General features: G+C 34.9%; 8 protein-coding genes across 8 annotated transcripts; 4 read left to right on the top strand and 4 right to left on the bottom strand.

Annotated features, from left to right (window-relative positions):
- Window positions 1-761: 761 nt before the first annotated feature.
- PHYBLDRAFT_149869 (hypothetical protein) lies at window positions 762-2,016 on the top strand (the record flags this gene model as incomplete). Its single annotated transcript, XM_018432361.1, has 7 exons — window positions 762-811; window positions 901-959; window positions 1,011-1,118; window positions 1,207-1,391; window positions 1,472-1,537; window positions 1,637-1,714; window positions 1,777-2,016. The coding sequence occupies 7 exons, from the start codon at window positions 762-764 to the stop codon at window positions 2,014-2,016; spliced, it is 786 nt and encodes a 261-aa protein (XP_018286903.1).
- A 200-nt stretch (window positions 2,017-2,216) lies between these two features.
- On the bottom strand, window positions 2,217-2,906 carry PHYBLDRAFT_116771 (hypothetical protein; the record flags this gene model as incomplete). Its single annotated transcript, XM_018428539.1, has 1 exon — window positions 2,217-2,906. The coding sequence occupies one exon, from the start codon at window positions 2,904-2,906 to the stop codon at window positions 2,217-2,219; it is 690 nt and encodes a 229-aa protein (XP_018286902.1).
- A 531-nt stretch (window positions 2,907-3,437) lies between these two features.
- PHYBLDRAFT_172712 (hypothetical protein) lies at window positions 3,438-4,562 on the top strand (the record flags this gene model as incomplete). The annotated part of the gene is made up of 3 exons (XM_018436861.1): window positions 3,438-3,844; window positions 3,910-4,352; window positions 4,405-4,562. 3 exons carry the CDS (start codon window positions 3,438-3,440, stop codon window positions 4,560-4,562), a joined length of 1,008 nt encoding a protein of 335 aa, XP_018286901.1.
- A 229-nt stretch (window positions 4,563-4,791) lies between these two features.
- On the bottom strand, window positions 4,792-6,565 carry PHYBLDRAFT_172711 (hypothetical protein; the record flags this gene model as incomplete). The annotated part of the gene is made up of 6 exons (XM_018436860.1): window positions 4,792-5,037; window positions 5,083-5,100; window positions 5,139-5,220; window positions 5,825-5,891; window positions 6,087-6,197; window positions 6,484-6,565. 6 exons carry the CDS (start codon window positions 6,563-6,565, stop codon window positions 4,792-4,794), a joined length of 606 nt encoding a protein of 201 aa, XP_018286900.1.
- A 2,590-nt stretch (window positions 6,566-9,155) lies between these two features.
- On the top strand, window positions 9,156-11,432 carry PHYBLDRAFT_149865 (hypothetical protein; the record flags this gene model as incomplete). Its single annotated transcript, XM_018432360.1, has 10 exons — window positions 9,156-9,263; window positions 9,337-9,417; window positions 9,495-9,624; window positions 9,704-9,796; window positions 9,873-9,933; window positions 10,013-10,134; window positions 10,205-10,287; window positions 10,348-10,465; window positions 10,551-11,069; window positions 11,161-11,432. The coding sequence occupies 10 exons, from the start codon at window positions 9,156-9,158 to the stop codon at window positions 11,430-11,432; spliced, it is 1,587 nt and encodes a 528-aa protein (XP_018286899.1).
- Window positions 11,433-12,795: 1,363 nt separating this feature from the next.
- PHYBLDRAFT_182980 (hypothetical protein) lies at window positions 12,796-14,411 on the bottom strand. The gene is made up of 4 exons (XM_018438699.1): window positions 14,339-14,411; window positions 14,208-14,282; window positions 13,968-14,143; window positions 12,796-13,879 (listed from the first exon to the last, which is right to left on the bottom strand). The coding sequence occupies exons 1-4, from the start codon at window positions 14,403-14,405 to the stop codon at window positions 12,983-12,985; spliced, it is 1,215 nt and encodes a 404-aa protein (XP_018286898.1). The 5' UTR covers window positions 14,406-14,411; the 3' UTR covers window positions 12,796-12,982.
- A 3,121-nt stretch (window positions 14,412-17,532) lies between these two features.
- PHYBLDRAFT_149863 (hypothetical protein) lies at window positions 17,533-17,805 on the bottom strand (the record flags this gene model as incomplete). Its single annotated transcript, XM_018432359.1, has 2 exons — window positions 17,533-17,639; window positions 17,700-17,805. 2 exons carry the CDS (start codon window positions 17,803-17,805, stop codon window positions 17,533-17,535), a joined length of 213 nt encoding a protein of 70 aa, XP_018286897.1.
- Window positions 17,806-18,327: 522 nt separating this feature from the next.
- PHYBLDRAFT_149862 (hypothetical protein) lies at window positions 18,328-18,869 on the top strand (the record flags this gene model as incomplete). Its single annotated transcript, XM_018432358.1, has 2 exons — window positions 18,328-18,589; window positions 18,667-18,869. The coding sequence occupies 2 exons, from the start codon at window positions 18,328-18,330 to the stop codon at window positions 18,867-18,869; spliced, it is 465 nt and encodes a 154-aa protein (XP_018286896.1).
- Between the last annotated feature and the right edge of the window lie 957 nt (window positions 18,870-19,826).

Raw genomic sequence — 19,826 nt, 5'->3', positions numbered from 1 at the left:
AACAAAGTAAATGTAAAACATATTCAGTTTTCACATTTCCGACAACACTTTTTAGGTCTTGAAAAAACGCGGTGTTCGAATTTAATAGCAGAGAAAGAGAAATATTGGCCCTAGATTATTCATTTCTTATGGCAGACTACGAGAATCGATCCCCTAATATAGTAATACTATGTATTATGCGGTGTTTAAACAATCTTTTGTCGTGAATATATGAATTTGTGACTGCATAAAGTTCAATGTTTGAGATTTTTTTTAAAGCTGGCGGACATTTAATGTCATTTTCATATATCGGTATTTTAAATTAAAAAATTGGCCCAAAATCCAAAATTTCTGATTTAAAAGAAAATACACCATAGATTCATCACTATAGATGACAATTTTTAAACGGTTTATCTCAGTTCTTCAATAATGCGCTAATATTGTCGTCTTTAAATATACATTTTAGTGATTAAAAGGCTTTGCTTGAATTACACAATATCGTATATTTATGCTGTGCAGAGATCTATTAAATTACACTATTAAAAATGCTATTAGAATGGTCTTTACAAAGGGGAGTAAAGAATCAATCAGTAAATGCTACTGATTGCAACGTAATATGCTTCTATATGCTTGTTTGAATTTTCTCTTTTAACTTTTGGTTACATCTTAATTTGGCTTGAAAAATAAATTATATATATAAAAACGTGTAAAGGGCTCCCTGTCAATTTTATTTAATTTTATTTTATTGGTTTTATTCCGTCCTTTAATTAAAAGAACTATAAATGGATAATGAACTTGGATATTCTATTTGTTCTAGTAAATCTAGTATACAGTAAGCAAAGTCATCTTTAACTTTTACTGCCAAAAACAATAAAGAATACTTATCATCAATTTTTCTTAATAAATCTACATTACCTCTAGTGTGACCCAAGAAGATATTGATCATTATCAATTGCATGGATATGTAGTCCTTACTCGGGGTAACCCAACTAAACCCTGTTTCATTTTTCTTTTTGCTCATTTAAAACCAGGACTCACACGTAGCCAGCTGAATGCACTCCATGAGGAAGCAGACATTCTTACAAATCATCTCATCACAGAACAAGTAGATCTTGTACATGATCTTGGTTGCATCATTGGTAAAAAAAAAAAGATAAATAAATAAATAGTAACTAATTTTTACAACTTAATATTCATGAAATCCTAAAATAATAATAAAATATGTAGAACCCTTGACATGTGGATACCTTGATCCACCATCGACATTAGATTACAAGATCCATTCAGCTGAATATAGAAAAAGACGAAATGCCATTCTTGAAACAAATGACGAAACCTCGCCAGCAACTATTGTACTCGAAACAATCGCTCGCTTAGCTGCAGAATTGATATGCCCTGATAATCCAAAGACAGTATATTTAGTGAGTCGCCTGTATAGAAAGCATATGCAAAGACATAATTTCTTATGCTTGTTATACGTCACACGTTTTAGTTGAATGAACAATATATCATCAAACCACCTCAAACAGCCTCTTATTCTCAATTTGCATGGCACAGGGTAATGTAATGCACACAGACTACTATGTTTTTGTTTTTTGTTATTTCCAATATATATATATATATATTGATTATAAAAGAAACGTTTATCTATTTTAAGGATTCGGATTATCTTGATCCTTCATTACAAAATGAGTCCAGTGTAGCTTGCTGGACTGCCTTGGATCCAGTCAACTGTGTATGAAAACCCAACTAAAAAAGAAGAAACATTCTACTAAATGATTGTGCTATATTATATAGAAAAATGGCTCTCTTTTGTTGGGTGATATAAAGGATAATGGTTCTGGAAAAGGAAATGGAGTTTCCCTTGACTTACCTGCAGGGAGTATTGTGTTTATGTCCAATCGATTATTACATAAGAGTACAGGCAATGCAAGTGCATTATTCCGTCGTGTATTCATGCCTCAGTACTCACTCAAGCCATTTTACGACACAGAAAAAGCAGGATATGTAGGACTTGCTATCAAATGTAGCTTTTAGTCATATGATTTATGTATTATATACAGAAACATAAACATGAACTATCAATAAAGCTGAGATATTTTGGGGGTTTGTTTATTGTTTGCTTGTTTATTTGTATTTGTATTAGTGTGTGTGTGTGTGTTTGTTTGTTTGCACTGTTTAGCGTTTGGCTATTGGCCATTGGCTGTTGGCGTACTAAATTTGGGCACGTATGCTTATTAGACAGGGACAATGTGACATCCCAAAGTGCCTCTTCCGCCCCATCCCTGGCGAGGAACCAAGGTTAAGTTAAGCTGGTCTTGCTCACGCAATACAACTACTGCAATAGAGACCCCCAAACTCTGCTGTACTAGTTCGTTCAAGGCCTGTAAGCGAGCATGATTTTCGGCATTAACTGAGCCAAATTCTATTATTTTGTCACCTCTGCGCAATCCTGCTGAATAGGCAGGAGAGTCAGGTGCTACAGCGTTTACTACTGCAAATGGTATTAAAGTTGTTGTTGTGCCTGACTGCGATGTATTATCTTCTGTTGTATTTGCTAAAGTAACTTTTGGTGGTGTCTCTGTCGAGGCAGTGGAAGCATTCAAAGCATCTTGTTGGCGCTTTGCATCATGAATGGCGTGTAAGACTTCCTCAATCTGTAACATGACTGTTCCGTAATCGTTTCTTAATCGGTACATCTGATTTCTAGAGACTCGTACAGCAGCTACATCCACATCCGATCGAGGGAAACCAGAAGCATCGATCAAAGGCTGGTCCATACCTACGCCATGGAAGTTTAGCTCTTCTCCAAGATCTTTTAAATCTCTCTCAAGAGCATCCTTTTGTTTTATCAGCTCTTGAGCCTCTGAGACAAGAGTTGCAAGTTCGTCATTTGTTTGATTGAATGTTGGTAGTGGAAGTCCCATTATGTTAGTGAACAATAAACAAAGGTTTATAACGTGGATTAAAGAGTTGATGGTTTTAACTTCCGCATTTTTTCTTTATATATTTCTAAAGTCAAAGATCCGTCTTATAATTAAATTCAAATCAAGAGGAAGGAAGAGAAGAGGAGAGAAGAGAAGAACAAGTAATGTTCAATATATTCATCAACTAAGTCTCTTTGACTATAATAAACTAAAATAAAGAGGTCTATTTAATTAGCTGTTTTATCTTGGGTCTTGAAAGTTATCAAAAGTGTAAAAACACTAAGGCAAAATAGGGTGAAAGAGAGATTGAGATGTGGCAAGGCTGAGGATTATATTAAAAATAAATAAATAAATAAATAAATAAATAACATAAAGCCAAAAATAAAAATAAAAAACAATAATCATGAGACATAATGAAGGGATAAGACAACTGCAAAGGGGGGTGTCGCTTGACTGACTTGTGAGTAAGATAACAAGATAAAAAGAGAGATCACTTATCCAGCTTTGTCTTTAATCCTCGCTCTTCCCAGTATGCTTCTCATATCACACGCTGACCAATATATTGGCCAATGCATTGTATCCCATCTAGTCCAACACAAACCTCTACGTAAAAATATCCGTATCCTTTGCCAAGACAAGACACAATGCACTCATCTAGAGAAAAAGGGTATTGATGTTAGACAGGTTGACTATCAACATCCCAACCAACTTTCCTTAGCCATGCGAAAGATTGACTGTCTCTTGCTGTCGGTCGGAAATGAGTCCAATCGAGTCGAAAACTGCAAAAAGCTATGCCAATCAGCTGTAAAATCAGGTGTAAAGTCTATTGTTCTAATTTCACACATCGGAGCACTTTCCTTGACCCACGAAGGGCTGTGTGACTATGGCCTTATCGAAGAAGAAGTGTTTAACGCCTCCTGCCAATTCACTATTCTAAGGTAAGAAGAAGCCTATTATATTATAATGAGCTTTGAAAGAGACTCACCTCTCTTTTTATTTTTAGGTTGGACTGGATAATACAGTATTTTCATCTCTGGGCTCCATTTGTGGAAAGGTTCCGTTACTTTCCTCTGCCAATATCAGCCGAAGTAGAGATGTGTCCCATCGATATAAAAGACGTGTGTGAGGTTGTTGAATCATTGGTTGTAGACAAGGATACTAGCACATTACTATCTAATATTCCTGAAAACTACGGAGGCCAAATATACATTCTGTCAGGACCGGACTCTTTAAATGGTCAACAAATCGCAAATATTATGGCTGAAGCAACTGGATACAAACCTCTTTCCTACCGAAATAGTCGTGCTATGGACATAAGTCATTATCTCAAAACTATGAGTAACGACATCTGGTTCGACGCAAGGTTAAAACAGGAGCGTAATCAGGCTTATCATTCTGCATTGGAAAGCTACGACTATGCCTCTAGAGCATTTGCCGCTCCTTCAGGTGAGTAAGAAAGATGGGTCAAGAGAAGATTTATTGACTGTATTTTTTTTAGCAAGTTTAATTCAAGAATTTATCGACTATTTTGACTGGATTAGCAAAACTGCTAGTAGTGTGTGCGTCCCACATGCTGCAGTGATCAGATCACATACTTCTCGGTCAGTAGAAGATTTTTTCAAAGAGTATGCCAATAGCTTTAAGCCTAGAGTATAATAGTATTTTCTTTTTTCTTTGGTTTTCTTACAAACGAAAGCTGGTATATTTGGTAGCCTTTACTTTGATCTTTTATAAAAACTCAATATAATGCATGTATATGTATGCCTTTATATATTTATGTATGTACGTGTGTGTTTTTTTCATGCATTTTCTTCCAGCCTATTTCAACAGGAGGAATCGGTGAAACCACGCAAAATACAATCCTTTGTATTTAGTACATCGCTCATTATTTTAGTTTCCCACAATATTTCCTTACATAACCACAGAGAAAGTAAACAGGGGTACCAAAGATCATCTTCTTGAGTGCCTGCCGCAAAAAGGTTAAACACAGGATTTTCCTTTCATTAAGCACTCCCAACACAACACAAACACAAATACAAACTGAGATTCTAAACTGCACAAACATTTCTTGAACATCAATTAACGCCATAAAACGTCTGCGATATATTTTGGTGCAGCCAAGCCAAAATCCCTGTACATGAATACATAAATACAATATAAAAGCAAATGAATTTACTTGAATATAATATTTTTGCTATATAAAAGTTGAATGTATAAGCCAGGATAATTTACAGTCTTTGGTGTAGCTGTATTTAGGAGAAAGTACGATATATATTTAGCAAACGCATTACAATAGTATATGGCTCTATACAACCTAAAGTTAATATATAAGTACGATAAATAAATAAATAAATAAATATATAAATAAATATATAAAAGCTGATAATGTTCTTAAGCCATGCTGAGCTTCCTTTTTTCTTCATCCCAAGAGTATGGTACTGGGTACCATATTTAATAATGCATGACCCCGTGGGAAAAAAACGAAATGAAATTTCGGCACTTTTACTACTGTTTCTAACAAAGCCTAGAGACGAGCCGAGTTTTAAAAAAGAAAGACATGTTTTCCCATACTCTAGATATCATGGTCTAATGTAACAAGATATAAATTATTCACTAGTGGAGATAATTTGGCTTAGTATTCTTTGCTACATGCATAGCAAGTATGCATAATATAATTACGAATCTCAGAAAAACTTGTGGATATTATGCCCTTTATTAATCAGCACTATATATCCAGTATTAATACAGACGGCCTTCCTTTCAGTCTACATCTGCTAACTTGGGCTTTGGATTCTTTTTAAGATTACAATGATTATGTGTATTACAGTGCAAAACAAAAATCCTGCGACGCAAATGCTTTGGATAAATCTTTAATTAAGCCTTTTGTTTAATTGAGAGTGTACGTTTCTTTTTATTACCTGGGTCTGTTAAAAAGGACTGGTATTCTCGAGATCAAAACAGTCTTATTAGAATTAATGCTCTTTGCTTCAAAATACAGATTGTGGGGATATATAAGTAAGTAACCGTATTATACTGTCAAGAAAGGTATTTCACTATCTTATCCATTAACCGCATATTGGGTATCTTGAAATGCTGTTATATAGTTGAAGTCTCTACCTGGGATGTTAATTTTGACTTTAATTTTGTCTAGACCAAAACACGCTCTCATAATCTATATACCATAGCTAGTCTTGACGTACTCATTAAGTAGGAATGTATTACCAAAGATCGCTAATCCTAGGTGCACGGTATTTTTTGATGGAAGCCGACGTTTCGAGTTTACCAGACCGCCTATATGATACGTATTATGCAAAGTCTAAAGATTGTATCTAGTCCCTAACTATCCATAATTATTATTATTATTTTAATGAAGCTAATTTAATGAATAAAGAGATGGTGTGTAGACTTGTAGACATTTACCATATTTTTTTTTTTTGGATGTAGAATTTCTCTACATCGGTAAAACTTTATTTAAAATTTTATATGTATTCATGTTAACCACGCCTATGGTAATGAGCTGTGGTGTAAGCCAAGTCTACCAAAAAAATGAAACTTATTAATAGTCCGGATCATTAACCCTGTTTGTTGATATACTTCTTTGTCCCCATCTCAAACCACTTTGTAGCAGTAACTCGCAACCCTCTTCTAGCCCGATTCATTACACCGAAAGCTCAATATAGTAAAAGGGGTATGGACATCTACAATTTCAGACTAAATTGCTATAAATACACATCTTCTTTAATACAAGGTAGAAAAATGTCTTTGGCCAAGTATAAAAGTCACCATTTTGATTATATAATTTTATACATACAGTTTGACACTACTAGTATACATTCTGCTATATATAAATGTGTGTGTGTGTCTGCTTGTAATAAAATAGCTATCTAGAATACTGCTTCAAAATGCTACGGCTTAACAGAAGACGCCGGCTCCCATTTTTGAAACGTTGTGCTCTTATGGTCGATGATCCTGAAATTCTTGGCCAGCACTGTAAGAAATAGGAGGATATTTAAACCAGTGGCCTGGAAACAATCATAGATAAATTTGCCACCTGGCAACGTTCTTCTAAGCTAATGGGGTTTCAATATTTAGTCATTAGTCTCGCCTATTTAAGCAAATAAGAAGTGTAGATGTATTATTTATTCTTCCAAGTTGAAAAAGTCGAGGCTAAAGAGTCTCAGAGCATCTTCAGCAGTAACTTTTATCCCGACTTTTATCCCGCATTTGGACTTTTAGCTAAAAGTTATCCTCCCAGCAGTTCCTTTTATTTTATTTTATTTTATGAAAAAAAAGGGCCCTAAATTTTATCTAACTGCTAAATTTGACAGGGATTTAAAAGTTCTAGCTGAAGATGCTCTTAAAGAGGTTGTACCTTTGAATTGTTAGGATTTGTTTTTTTTTCTGGTGGCTATTGGTATATGTCTGTAACTTCACCAACATAGTCCAAAATAGTCATAGTAGCCAAAAAAAAAGCTAGACTCACGGTGAGATACAATTGATTTGCTGTACGTATTCTTGTTGTAAAATGAGACAGCCAGGTAAATAAAGTGCTCAACAGGCGGAAGGATTTCACCATGCAATGTAAGCTATGGAAGATTTCTTGGTCGTGACATTTGAAGTTTTCAAAGGAAGCTTCTCTATTACGCATTTAAATCCAATTTGCTAGTCAAATATCAGGCAGGCTTTATACTAAACATACTTTACTGTGTTGATTACAAAAGATAATACGAATAGATCAAGAGAATGTATTGGAATATATAAGCTCACATAGACATACTATATATATGGCTACTAATATGATATTTATAACTTTTTATGGCCTTCTAGTCAATAATTTAGTCAAGAAAGACAAGCCTAGTTAAAGCTGGAGCTGGACGAGAAGCAGATAAATAACAAGCATGAATATACTGATCTGGATACTACGTAAAGTATATTTGCTTTTTATTTTATTTCATTTCACAAGTACAAAATTTTAATGTTTCCAAAATTTATATATATATATATATATATATCGTATTCCATGTTTTAACCTAAATATCTCTAGTGTGTAGTCCTTTATCACTAGTGTAACATCTATAGCCACATCTTTAGCTTGTATATGAAGCACTTTAAGATCATCTACCAGCTTACATTAAATAAACAATTACATGTATAGAATCCCTGGATATTTAAGCTGTAAGCGTTATTTGTAAATTATAGGCTTTAGATTTTTTTACGTATAGATCGAACATGAGGTTTACTGGAAGAATAACACAAAAAAAAAGGGTATTTGTCATGAAGCCAAGTATTCGCTAATTGATGCTAGGCAAAGTGATGCCAAAATAAGAATTAGTAAAAATTCTAACAGCCAATCAATTTCCAACGCTGACAAATTTGACTCGTTCCATGGCCAATGAAGATATTTGAACACAAGACTTTAAAAGATAGTGGCACTTGGATCCGACAATAGTGTTGATACGAGAGCGTATCAATGCCGTTATGTGAATTTCGTTTATCTTGTAATCATTACTGCAGGTTAGAATCAGTTCTTGAGATAACAATGTCAGACAACAAGTTTGACTCTGGTGCTGCCAAACATAGTCAAACAAGAGTTAAAACTATCATCAAGTAAACGATGTCTCGGTTTATCATATGGGGTACTATGGTATAAATATTAAATTTCTTGGATTTGTTTCAATTTCTTCTGTGATATTCTTTCTTTATATAAAAACATTATTTGATCTTTGCTAGCTATAAGAGAAAGGCTCTGAACCTCAAGTCTGGCTACTTTCATGATCACATAACATTTCTTTTTAGGTTTACAATATTCAAATACAGTCTATTGGAGACATCCAAAGTGGTTCAATGTTTTCAACAAGCTCATTTTCATAAACCTACAAGAGCATCCTAATTTTGAAGGTGCAAAATCCTTTATCTATAGCTACTAGTATCAATCTAGCAAAAACAATTATTTAGCATAGACTTGTATACAATTGTGTTCACTGGATTTTTCTTAACCTGATTTTCACAAAAGCTGTATACTTTTGAAAAAAATACCCTTATACATTAATAGTTATCTCCGATTGCGCCATACATATATGTCTTATCTTGGATTTTCTTATCCTCCTTGAAGTATAATTGTTGTGCAATTCTATTGCATAAATACAGCTTCCTGTTTGATCTGACTCTTTATTGCAGCTTTGTACTTTTTTTTTGTTTCTTTTACCTTTCAAGCAGAATTTCAAACCAAAGACTTGCTATTTACTCGCAATGCAATCTACAGACGAGAAAAAGTTGTCTGCGGGACACATCGAGGAGGCACCCTCGCACACTATGGACGCAGACGAGCTCCTATTACATTCTCTGGGCTACAAACAGGTACGCATATCGTATTTATCAAATACTTGTACACCAACAATATTATCAACAAATGAAAACATATATTCCCTAGGATTTAAGCCGTTCAATGTCTGCCTTCTCAAATTTTGCCATTGCGTTTTCATGTTGCTCTGTATTATCTGGTCTCACACCTGTAAGTTTTCTTTAAAGAAATAAATTAGCTTATTAAAGAACGATGCACACATAAAAACTAACAAATCGATAATCAAGATGTGGGGTGATGCTATGATGGATGCTGGATCTATGGGTGTTATCTGGGGTTGGATCATTACTAGTTTCTTTACCTTGTTGATTGCCATGTCATTAGCTGAGATCTGTAGTGCATATCCCACCACAGGAGGTTAGTTCGACATATTTATATTTATATTTATAAGTAATCCTTGGAAAATAATGATATTGACATGGATTTATTACAAAAGGTCTCTATTTCTGGGTATCACGTCTCTCAACATCAGAGTGGGTTCCTTTGGCTTGCTGGCTTACAGGATGGTGTAATTGGATTGGGTTTGCATGTAAGTAATAGTTATACAATCAAGTCTTGACTCTGTCTGGCAATCTGTTAATAATAATAATAATAATAAACTTTAGTTGGAATCACATCCATTGATCTTGGACTTGCTCAATTTGTTGCCGGTATTATTAATATCTGGTAATGATAGCCTCAATATTTTTCAAATGTTTGGATTCTTATTGTCTCCATTATTGTTATTTTTCTTCTTTTTTCTTAGGAGCCCAGAAGTAGATACGTCAGTCTACATGCAGTACGGTATTTTTGTTGGAATTCTACTTTTGCACGGTGTTATCAATTCCGTTGCTGTAAACCTAAACGGTATAATGAACCAAGCTGCTTGTAAGTAAAGAAAGAAAATAGAAAATTATGGATTAAAGGAGCTTTATTGATGGTGTCTCTATTACTATAGTCTGGCTCAATATGCTGGGAATTATCTTTATCGTTGTGGTCGGCTTGTCTATTACAAGACCACTATCCACTGGAGATTTTGTGGTAAGAATATTATACAATTATGTATTATATCCAGATGTTAATATATATATATCAATATAGTTTACCCAATTCTTTAACGGATCTGGATTTTCGAGCGATGGTTATGCATTCTTGCTAGTCATTCTACAGTCTCAGTACACACTTTCTGGATACGATAGTGCAGCCCACATGAGTGAAGGTATGCTATTTACATAAATGCGTTGGAACAACATCAAAGCTTAATATTTAACTTGTATTTATTCCCCTTTTTTTTTTACTATTAGAAACCAAAAATTCTCAAACTGGATCTCCATACGCTATTCTTGTTGCGGTCGCTGCCAATGCATTTTCTGGTCTTATTTTTCTGGTTGCTATTAGCTTTATGGTCACAGACTTTATGGGTCAGATTGTATCTGATGGAGCTATCCAGCCTCAGATGATCCAGGTGTTTTACGACGGTGTAGGACCTGCGTGGACAATGGTTTTCTTGATTTTTGTAATGCTTAGTATTTTCTTTTGTGGATCAGCGTTGACCCTCGGAAGTTCCCGCATGGTGTATGCATTTGCCAGAGATGGAGCCATGCCGTTCTCCAAACAGCTGCACACGCTCAACCCAAAAACCAAGAGTCCGGTTATTGCTGTCTGGTTCAATATTGTTGTTGCGGGTATTGTCGGACTCTTGTATATCATCAACGACACGGCATTTGAAGCCATTGTGTCTCTAAACACAATCGGTGCCCAGATGTCTTATCTTATCCCTATCGTTTTACGTATCACTGTGTCGCGCACAAAATTTACTCCAGGTTAGTTATTCAGTCAGTGTTTGTTGTCGTTGTTGCCGTGGTTATAAATTTGTACCAGAAAATCGTAACATTCTTTTTTATCTTATCTTAGGACCTTGGCACTTGGGACGCTTTAGTATTGTAATTGGATATATATCATCTGCTTGGCTTCTATTTACTTGTGCCCTCTTCATCTGTCCCACAGAGGCACCAGTTACTGCAGACAACATGAATTATGCCGTTATTCCTTTTGTTGTCATCATGGCATTTTCTACCGGATATTACATGATCTGGGGACGCAAATGGTTTACTGGTCCTGTGCGTGTGGTAGACGGAGAGGAGGTCATCCTGGAAGAGGACGACTACTCTGTAAAGGCAGGCTAGACAAGCCTAATATACAAACCTTTCTTTATAAAACTGATATAATCTTTCCGTATGTACATATACCCTCATATACATATATTTATTCCTTTTCCACACTTATACTTTAAAATATAATAATTCCATATATAATAGTTACGCTCTTTGTAATCTACCACAGCCTTATTTCTTTTTAACTTTGATTGATGTGATGTGCTTGTGCTCAAATTATATATTCTGATTACAGAACTCAATAGATCTGTAGAAAACAAGGTTTTATATTTATTTACTTTAGCGGATATATAACTGCAACATCAAAATATCAGAAGCATCGTAAAGTTATGCTGTGTGAGAAATCTATATAATTCACTACTGAAGTAAAAAAAAAACTTTTAAAAAAATGGATCGTTTTGATAAAAATGGCAAATTAAAGACAGAAAATTACTTATAAATCCAGACCAGTCAACAAAATGTTGTTTTTATGCATAAGTAACTTTGTCAGGCGCATTATGATCTATAATATATATAAAGGCTACTTGACATTGATTCTATAAATGCTATAAATGCTATAAAAATATATGAATTTTGTACGAAACTTGTACTTTTGTCTTTTGGTGTCCTTAACTACAAATTGATATCATTGGCTAATATGCACACAAGAATTTGATCCATCAATTTGGCTGAGTACCCCCCATAATAAAGATACTTTAATACAAGGCAGTCTCTTAAATATGTAATGCTATACTTGACGTTTTATACTACCTGTAATGGATTGACTGATATATAGAAAAGAATAAAATAGTTATCAAACATGTTACTTCGAGGCACCATATTCCAACAGGAAACGTCGTGCCCTTCCCTTATGGCATATTTCAAGTACACTCGAGTTGGTTTACTTTCTCTAATTACAAGCGCAAACTCTTGAATATTTGCAAATACCATCGTAGTACCACTGCAATCTTTCACTGGTGAGACAGGAAGAGATTCTTGGGAGAAAAAAATACTCCTTTCCATTGAAAAATATAATTTTTTATTGATAAGATTCATATTGAAGTGATTTATAGAAAGTACTTATTAACATCATAATTTTTAATTGCTAATCTGCAATGAGCAAAGTAATAAATTGGTCCGGCAAAAGACAGGTAGTGACACATCCTGAAAATGCCGTCCTCGTAAAATTGCTGATCTCTCCTTTGGGTATTTTATTTGATGCATGCCGCCATGTATGTATGTATGTACACTCAGAAAGTGTAACGTATTTCATCTTTTTATATATATATTATGATCCTGTTGAAACAGAAACATAAAGATGTCCTATTTCTCTACCCTTTTGAAAAAAAATTGTATAAGCAAGACTTGCTTGATGGTAGAATAAGAGAGACAAAGTAAAATAAAACAGATTTAAATGATTTTATTTTGAAGTAGCTAAACGTATATTCATGTGATATGAAAACCAGGTGATTGCGAAAAGGAAACATAAGTATGGGATGAGGTGGAGGATACTGAAGAAATGGCTGGTGGTTTGATGGCTAAGCATTTTTCTATATTGGGAAAAAAAAGAGTCGCCGTGTACCTTATTCCTTTAGAGGACATACCAATACACCGCGATTTAATAAGCCTGAAATAAACAAGGTTTCTGATTCACTATCACGTAAAGCAGTAGTAGAAGTGCCGTAGACGGTTCCATCATCGCTGAAAAGCTTCTTTACGTTGCCGCTCTGAACATCCCACGACATAACAAGAGATGGAGGCACAGTCATGTTTTCTTTGTTTTCACTAAAGGTATACTGAAGAAATTGGAGTCCCTTTGGATGACCAGCCACAATGACTTCCTTTATAGATGAATCATAAGACAGGTTATCTACTGCCATGGGGAATGATTTTTTTGTAACATATTGAAGAGAAATTGTTGGGGCGGATCCCTCGTTATCCTTATCCTCCTTGATCCTAATCTCGTACTGTCTTACGACCATTCTATTTGTCTCTGCCACAAAAAGCGAGGTCTCATCTCCTGTAACACCATTTGCGAAAATAAGGTCTTTGATAACAGGTTTAAGGGTATCGGTTCGTGCATCGTAGAAGAAGACAGTTGATACGGGTAGTAGCAGATAGTTTTCCAAGACTTTCATGAGATCGTGAGTATAATAGTGATCGTTGCTGATATAGAAGGATGGGACACCATCCGAACCACGGAATCGAGGGTCGTGAATGATGTGGATGTTGTTGGGTGCGTTCAAGAGTGGATTGTTAATGCTACGGATATAGACAAGTTCTTTGGACCCATCTTCAGCGTTTTCTTCGAGACCGAAAATCTCCACTCCAGCAAGACCGCCAAGAATAGGAAGATTTGCAGTTAAGATTAGAGACTTTTGGTTTTCTTGATTGAAATCAATGGCGAGACCAAGAGGATGGAAATCCAATGAGACTGGAGGTGATCCACGTACGGTTAATTTCTCTGGTTGAGGATTTTCCTAATCACATCAAGTTAATTCATTAATTCATTAATTCATTAAATAATGTTCATAGCATACTATCCATTGATATCCAAATGTCACTTACACTTGTGTAGTTTATTCTCCAGATAGCACCAGTCTTTGCTTCTGATAAATCATGAAGAACCTCAAAGTCCATGACTGGGTTCATTATATCTCTTATAGGATCGCATGCTGAGTAGGTGACACCTTTTTCTGTGGTTGAACGGGCCGAATCTTCACAAAACTGGTAGTCAGAAGGACCTGGAGTGCTTCACTAGGTTAGCTGTGCTGGTCATATTAAATAAACCAAAAAAAAAACACTTGCCTGTGATATGGACACATCCTTCGCTTCCGATGGAAGGAACACTGACACCAACTCCCAAGAGTGGTATAACAGGGCCTGTGTTGACATATTAGTGCTTGGCTTCTTTGTGTAATAGTATGCTCATCGCTTACTGAGATGGTGAATGGCGAGTCCGAGAATGCCGATGCCAAACCAGGTAGCAGTGCGTTTGTTAAACATTGTGTCAAAGAAGTGTGTAAAGTGGATATAAATTTTTCCCAATCTTTGTCTTTTTCTGTTCTTCCATTTATATAAAGCTTTTTTTTGTTAGGATATCCTCACGTGCATTAGCTAGGGTAATTGTGGTCACAAATTGTCTGTAATACATATAGTAAGCATCTGTTGGTGTAAATATTCTGTTTCACACAGTTAGAGTACAATATAGCAATGCACGTTCGTGTGTTGTAAAGAAGAATTAGCTTTAAATAACGGTTCAGACTATTTACTGCTGTGTGGACTGATATAATTTATCTCTAAGCATCAAAAGAGCGAATATGTTTTTTTTCTTTAATATATATATATATATGTTTCAGAATGATATTGATGTGGTGCAATCATTTTCTGAGTATTTGAATATTCGAGCGCCATAGATATTTAAGCAAAACTAGTGTTGTAATTCAGGTACATTTTCTAAATCTCTTTCATAACTTCTTAGCGCATTTCTTCTCTGTCATTCGCCAATTACCAATTATCAATGAGAAGACTTACACAAGAGCAATTGGCATTATTACTAGTATTATCATAGTACTTGTATTTTGTACTTTATATTTCGAAAAAAAAAAGAACTAAAGAAAAACTCCCTGAGTTTAAAGTATCACTCGTGGATGAAGAACCAAAAAAAAACAGTCTTGTTAAATAAAGGCTTAATTTAGGGATTATAGGAACAATAATGAAAATATCTTGTGAAAATGATAATGATTATATATATATGGATTTAATAGAAACGCTCATCAAAATTCATTTCTTCTCTTTTAATTAAGAATATCACTTAATATTTGCCACATTATGACAACATGCTATCACAGACCCAATTTAAGACATATCTATATGCGTGTGTTTGTGTTATGGAAGACTTCTTGGAATCTACAAGAGAGTCTGTGCGGTATAGAACTGGAAGCTCATTACCTAGACAAGCATTTGCATTAATAACAGTTCACTTGGCCCCAAAAACAATTGTAATACATTATTGCTATCATTATCATATAAACAGTTATACTAAAGAAACCTTCGATGGTTGTTAAAGACCAACTGTTTTGTGTGTATGTGTCGGAAGAAACAAATCAAAAAGTTTAAGTCTCGACAAACAAGACAACAAATGAAGATAAAATAAAGTGTGACAGATACCAAAAAAAAAAGATCATGCACAATACATATAATACTAATTACCAATCAATCAATTCTTTTTACAAGAGAAAAAAAAACTACTTACTCAAATATCAAATGTTATTCATAATGTTATATTTGGTAGATAACAATCTTATTTATTGACAGTTTTTCCTCTCTTCTTCATTCTCTCTCTATGTATGTGTGTGTATCTTTGGGCGTATCTCTATAATTTTTCACTTTATATAATATGCCAGCTTAGTATCAGAAAGTATGGTACGATCATAGTTAAATAGCACAGTCTTTCTTTTTAGGGTCTGGTTCAATGTTCTCTGATGTAAGTTCCTCTTCTTTTAAAAGCAAAGGCTTGTCTATTTCTACTGTATTTTCAATAGCTAGAATACATTAGTTCACATATTTTTATTTTATTTTATTTTATTTTTTAGTTATACATCGTTTTCGAATTAACTCTTCATTATATCCATGTAATAATTGTCTCACCATCACAAAAGAAACATAAAAACAGATGGTCATAAATCTTGCCAAATTTGCTATACTTTATACAATTTTTCTTTTTACCAGTAATATCCATATATCAAATGTATTCTGCCTCTTGAACCTTTGGCAGTACTTCACTTTAGCTTTGTATATATCTCAAGGCAAGCGAAATAAGCTCTTTTATGCTGCCAAACGATGTTTTACGAGGGGTAATAGTAATAGTATCTATTAGTGGGGATAATATATCATTCAATAGTTCAATTGACTCATTACGAGAAAGTACTTAACTTTTTCGTATATATATAAATAATTATATTAGTTGATCAATTACTGGCACTAATTTTAATTTTAACTTTGTTTTCGTTTGGAGTTTTGTCTGTATAAACATTTCTTTAGATGCCAATGTTTTTGATCTGATCCTTGAAGAAGAATAAAAAGAAGAAAAAGAAACACTTGCTATGGATAAGACTACTGCTTTAGAACGCTGTTCAAGTTTGTTTGTTCGTTTGTTTTGGGAATAACTATTTTCGAGCCACAAGCATCCAATAACTCACTAATCAAGATGTGGGAGTTCCCAGTTTCTCGGTCAACTGTTCAATTCGCCACAGGACTAAGCCAATGTTGCAAATGGGTAAATTAGATATATTAAAACCTCAATTTTCTCAGATCTACCAACTTTGATTCCCAATCTCAGATTCGTTCAAAGACAATACAATTATCCACCGCTAATAAGTTCTAAATGAGTCACATCTCTCAGTCTCTCTTTTTTGGGCTGTTGACCAAGTTAGCGCGAACGAATAAAGAAAAAGCAGCAATATACCCTTATTTATACTTGGTTACTGAAGGGTCACAAGATCAGCAAAGATATAATATACCAAATTTCTGAGAAAGTGACAGTTATAATAATGAACGCTGAAGACAGCACATCTAGAGACATGATCTTGCACACTCAGACGGTTACACTTGAATGAGAGAGAGAAAAAGTATCACTGCTCATACGATGCTCTTCATAATCTACTTATTTTTCCTTTCGATAATTATTACTACACCATCGAGTCTAAATCTTTTTCTAAAAAACGTGCTACAGCTAGGCAGTGATACCTCCTGTCGGCTAATATACCGCAGTAACTTTAATAACAATCTTCATATTTCTGGGCGATTTTTTCAGAAATACATTGTTGGTATGTAAGCTAAAATGGAGCATATCCGGCTAACCTATGACATCCTCAACTAAGAACGTCTTCGCACAGACCTATACATCGGGATATTTAGGATGTAATCAACTTCAATGGCAATGATTTGGCAAATGTTAGTCCTCTAGTAATTCTGCTTTCATCTTTTATTGGCAGCCTAAAATTAATGAGTTAATTATACTAGGACGCCACAAGTATTATGCATCACTTTTGCAGGCCATATCTCTTTGTAACTTTTACCTGAAACCCCACTTGGCCAGAAAACATAAATGTTCTGTTCGGTAAGCAGAGTATTAGGGAGAGTATCCGAGATCTGCTCCCGCGCGTTCAACATGAATCTTGAGGAACTCATGGGAAACCTGTGAACGAAGCATCTCTGGGGTAAGATCGTAACATGCATCTATGCCATTGAGTTCCAGAAGCGTGGTTTACATCATGCCCATATCCTCTTGGCTTTAACTGCAGCAGACAAATCGGTTAAATTTGCCAACAATGGAGGAGAGCATAGTATCTTCCGAATATCTAGGCCCTGTTCTTGAGTTAAAGTCTTTGAACTCATCCGTCATTACATGGTGCACATATCGTGCGGAGAGGCCAACTGCTGTCCTGAAGCTAAAGCAGCACGTTGTATGAAGAATGACTGGTACAAGAAGTATTATCGAAATAAAGAAAGAAAAAAGATTTATTGCCTAGTACTAGATTAAGCATTTTATAGTTTAGTAAGCGAATAAAATTGCTCACTAGTAAAACGTTTATTCTTAGACGACAATTTAAAAGAATAAGGATAATGTTGGGCTAAGAAAGGATTTTGTTAATGTGTTATTTGTAAATATTTAAGGTATCTTTTTTCCTGTAGAAGATATGTGTTGGAGAATGTAACAAGTGTTAATTTGAAAAGGTGTAAGATATAAAAAAGAAAGAAAGGCATACGATTTGAACCAACAAAAGATTGTGAAATCAAAACAGAGCGTGACAGGAGCAATAAAAGTCAATCTATAAGTAGTATCACACAGCTACTATCTATGCGTAAAGTACAGTTCAGATATTAACATTGAGGTCTTTTGCCTATGTAAAGATCCTCTACAAGTATGCATAAAAGGAAGGTAGCCGTGCAATTTTCAAGATTGCAGGCTAGATCCACAGCCGTCCAACAAGAGCATATCGATAAAGTCCAAGAACTTCTCGATTCCCACTATGTCTCTGCACCTGAAGCTCGCTGGGTAAACTTCTCATTTAAGCTTCACCACGCATTTCCGTCCCACCAGAGACTAGTAATCTATATTAAAGACTTTCCCACTGTATCAGCCTTTTTTTTTCCCTACCGTGACACGGAAAATCTGAATAACATGGGTTGATTATGATATATTGCATGAAGAATCCCACCCGTGTCTTTATGTCGACCTTCTTTTGCATTATGTATGTAACAGAAACCTCAAAATGTGGACTATATGTACGATATTCCAAATTAGCACCATTGGTAGAATTAATGTCACTTCACCAAAATAGACCCAGAACGGTACACTCTCTGAGAGATATGGTGGTACTGTCTTTGTGGTGCGATGATGGGGAAGCGTGGCTTTTTCAGTATACCAGGGAAAGCGATTTTCTGCAAGAAAGTCCAGACTATTAGGCTCAGATAGAACATTCGTATTTATCAAACAAGTAGTCACGAGAAAACAACAGAGGTCAGTCTATTTTTCTAGAGAAGACACATAGTTCAAGAGTATCGACAAAGGTCAGAGTTTGTTAGTGTAGTCTGGACCGAACGTACAGACAGTTCGGTCACACCTGAAAGGGCTAGCCTACTGCACCCCAGTTGCTTATAATTTGCTGTGACGGTTACCTTTATTCTTCTACCTCAACACATTCCCTATTTTGTACATGTGGACCACCTTCGCTTATGGTGATACCCAGCCATAATAGTTTTTTTTTCTTAGAGAAAAAAAAAGATAGATATCGTATACTTGCCAAATATTACAGGTGAAAATGATCGATTTTGGCAGGTATACCATCAAGACAAGCGATTGGTAACAGAATCTCCCACGCTACTGATTTTCAGTCCGTTTTGCCTTATCATTTTCTATTTTCTATTTTTTTCTTTCTTTCGCCAAATATTTGCTGTCCATCATATGTCATATTGAGTATAATTATAGTCATTCAAACATATTTTTCTTAAAGATTCAAGATTCAATTACCACTACCACTACCACTGCAGAAAGCAAGATAAATGTCTAGGGATGTGTCTCCACTCCACTGTAGTATTCATTTATCTATATCTGTATCTATTTTGTCAACACCTTTGTATTATCTTATCTTGTGGTGTAACTTTCTTGTTTTATATTATACTGTTTCTTTCTGTATGTTCTTATTGGGAGAGAAAGAGAAAGATGATTGTGTGGCTTTAAACCTTTCATTATTGTATATGGGTTCCTTCTGCCACATCTCCCGGTCTACTCAGCTACTCAGCTATACTTTGCCTCTTTATGTATGTACATATATATACTTGACCTTCTGACTGTTTGGTACTACCAGAGAGGTTCATGTGCACTCGATGAATTTTCTTTTCCGAATACCCTGTTGTCAAAAT

This window comes from Phycomyces blakesleeanus (genome assembly GCF_001638985.1).
Source record: "Phycomyces blakesleeanus NRRL 1555(-) unplaced genomic scaffold PHYBLscaffold_23, whole genome shotgun sequence".
Taxonomy (NCBI): domain Eukaryota; kingdom Fungi; phylum Mucoromycota; class Mucoromycetes; order Mucorales; family Phycomycetaceae; genus Phycomyces; species Phycomyces blakesleeanus.
Note: the sequence above shows the minus strand (reverse complement) of the source record. Positions and strands in the feature narration are given on the sequence as shown.

Bases quoted from the DNA above. Each gene is read 5' to 3' on its own strand.
- PHYBLDRAFT_182980 (XM_018438699.1), bottom strand. From the start codon at position 14,405: ATGTTTAACAAACGCACTGCTACCTGGTTTGGCATCGGCATTCTCGGA. The intron at 14,283-14,338 runs GTAAGCGATGAG...ATGTCAACACAG, and splicing joins ACTCGCCATTCACCATCTCA to GCCCTGTTATACCACTCTTG. The intron at 14,144-14,207 runs GCAAGTGTTTTT...GAAGCACTCCAG, and splicing joins AGGATGTGTCCATATCACAG to GTCCTTCTGACTACCAGTTT.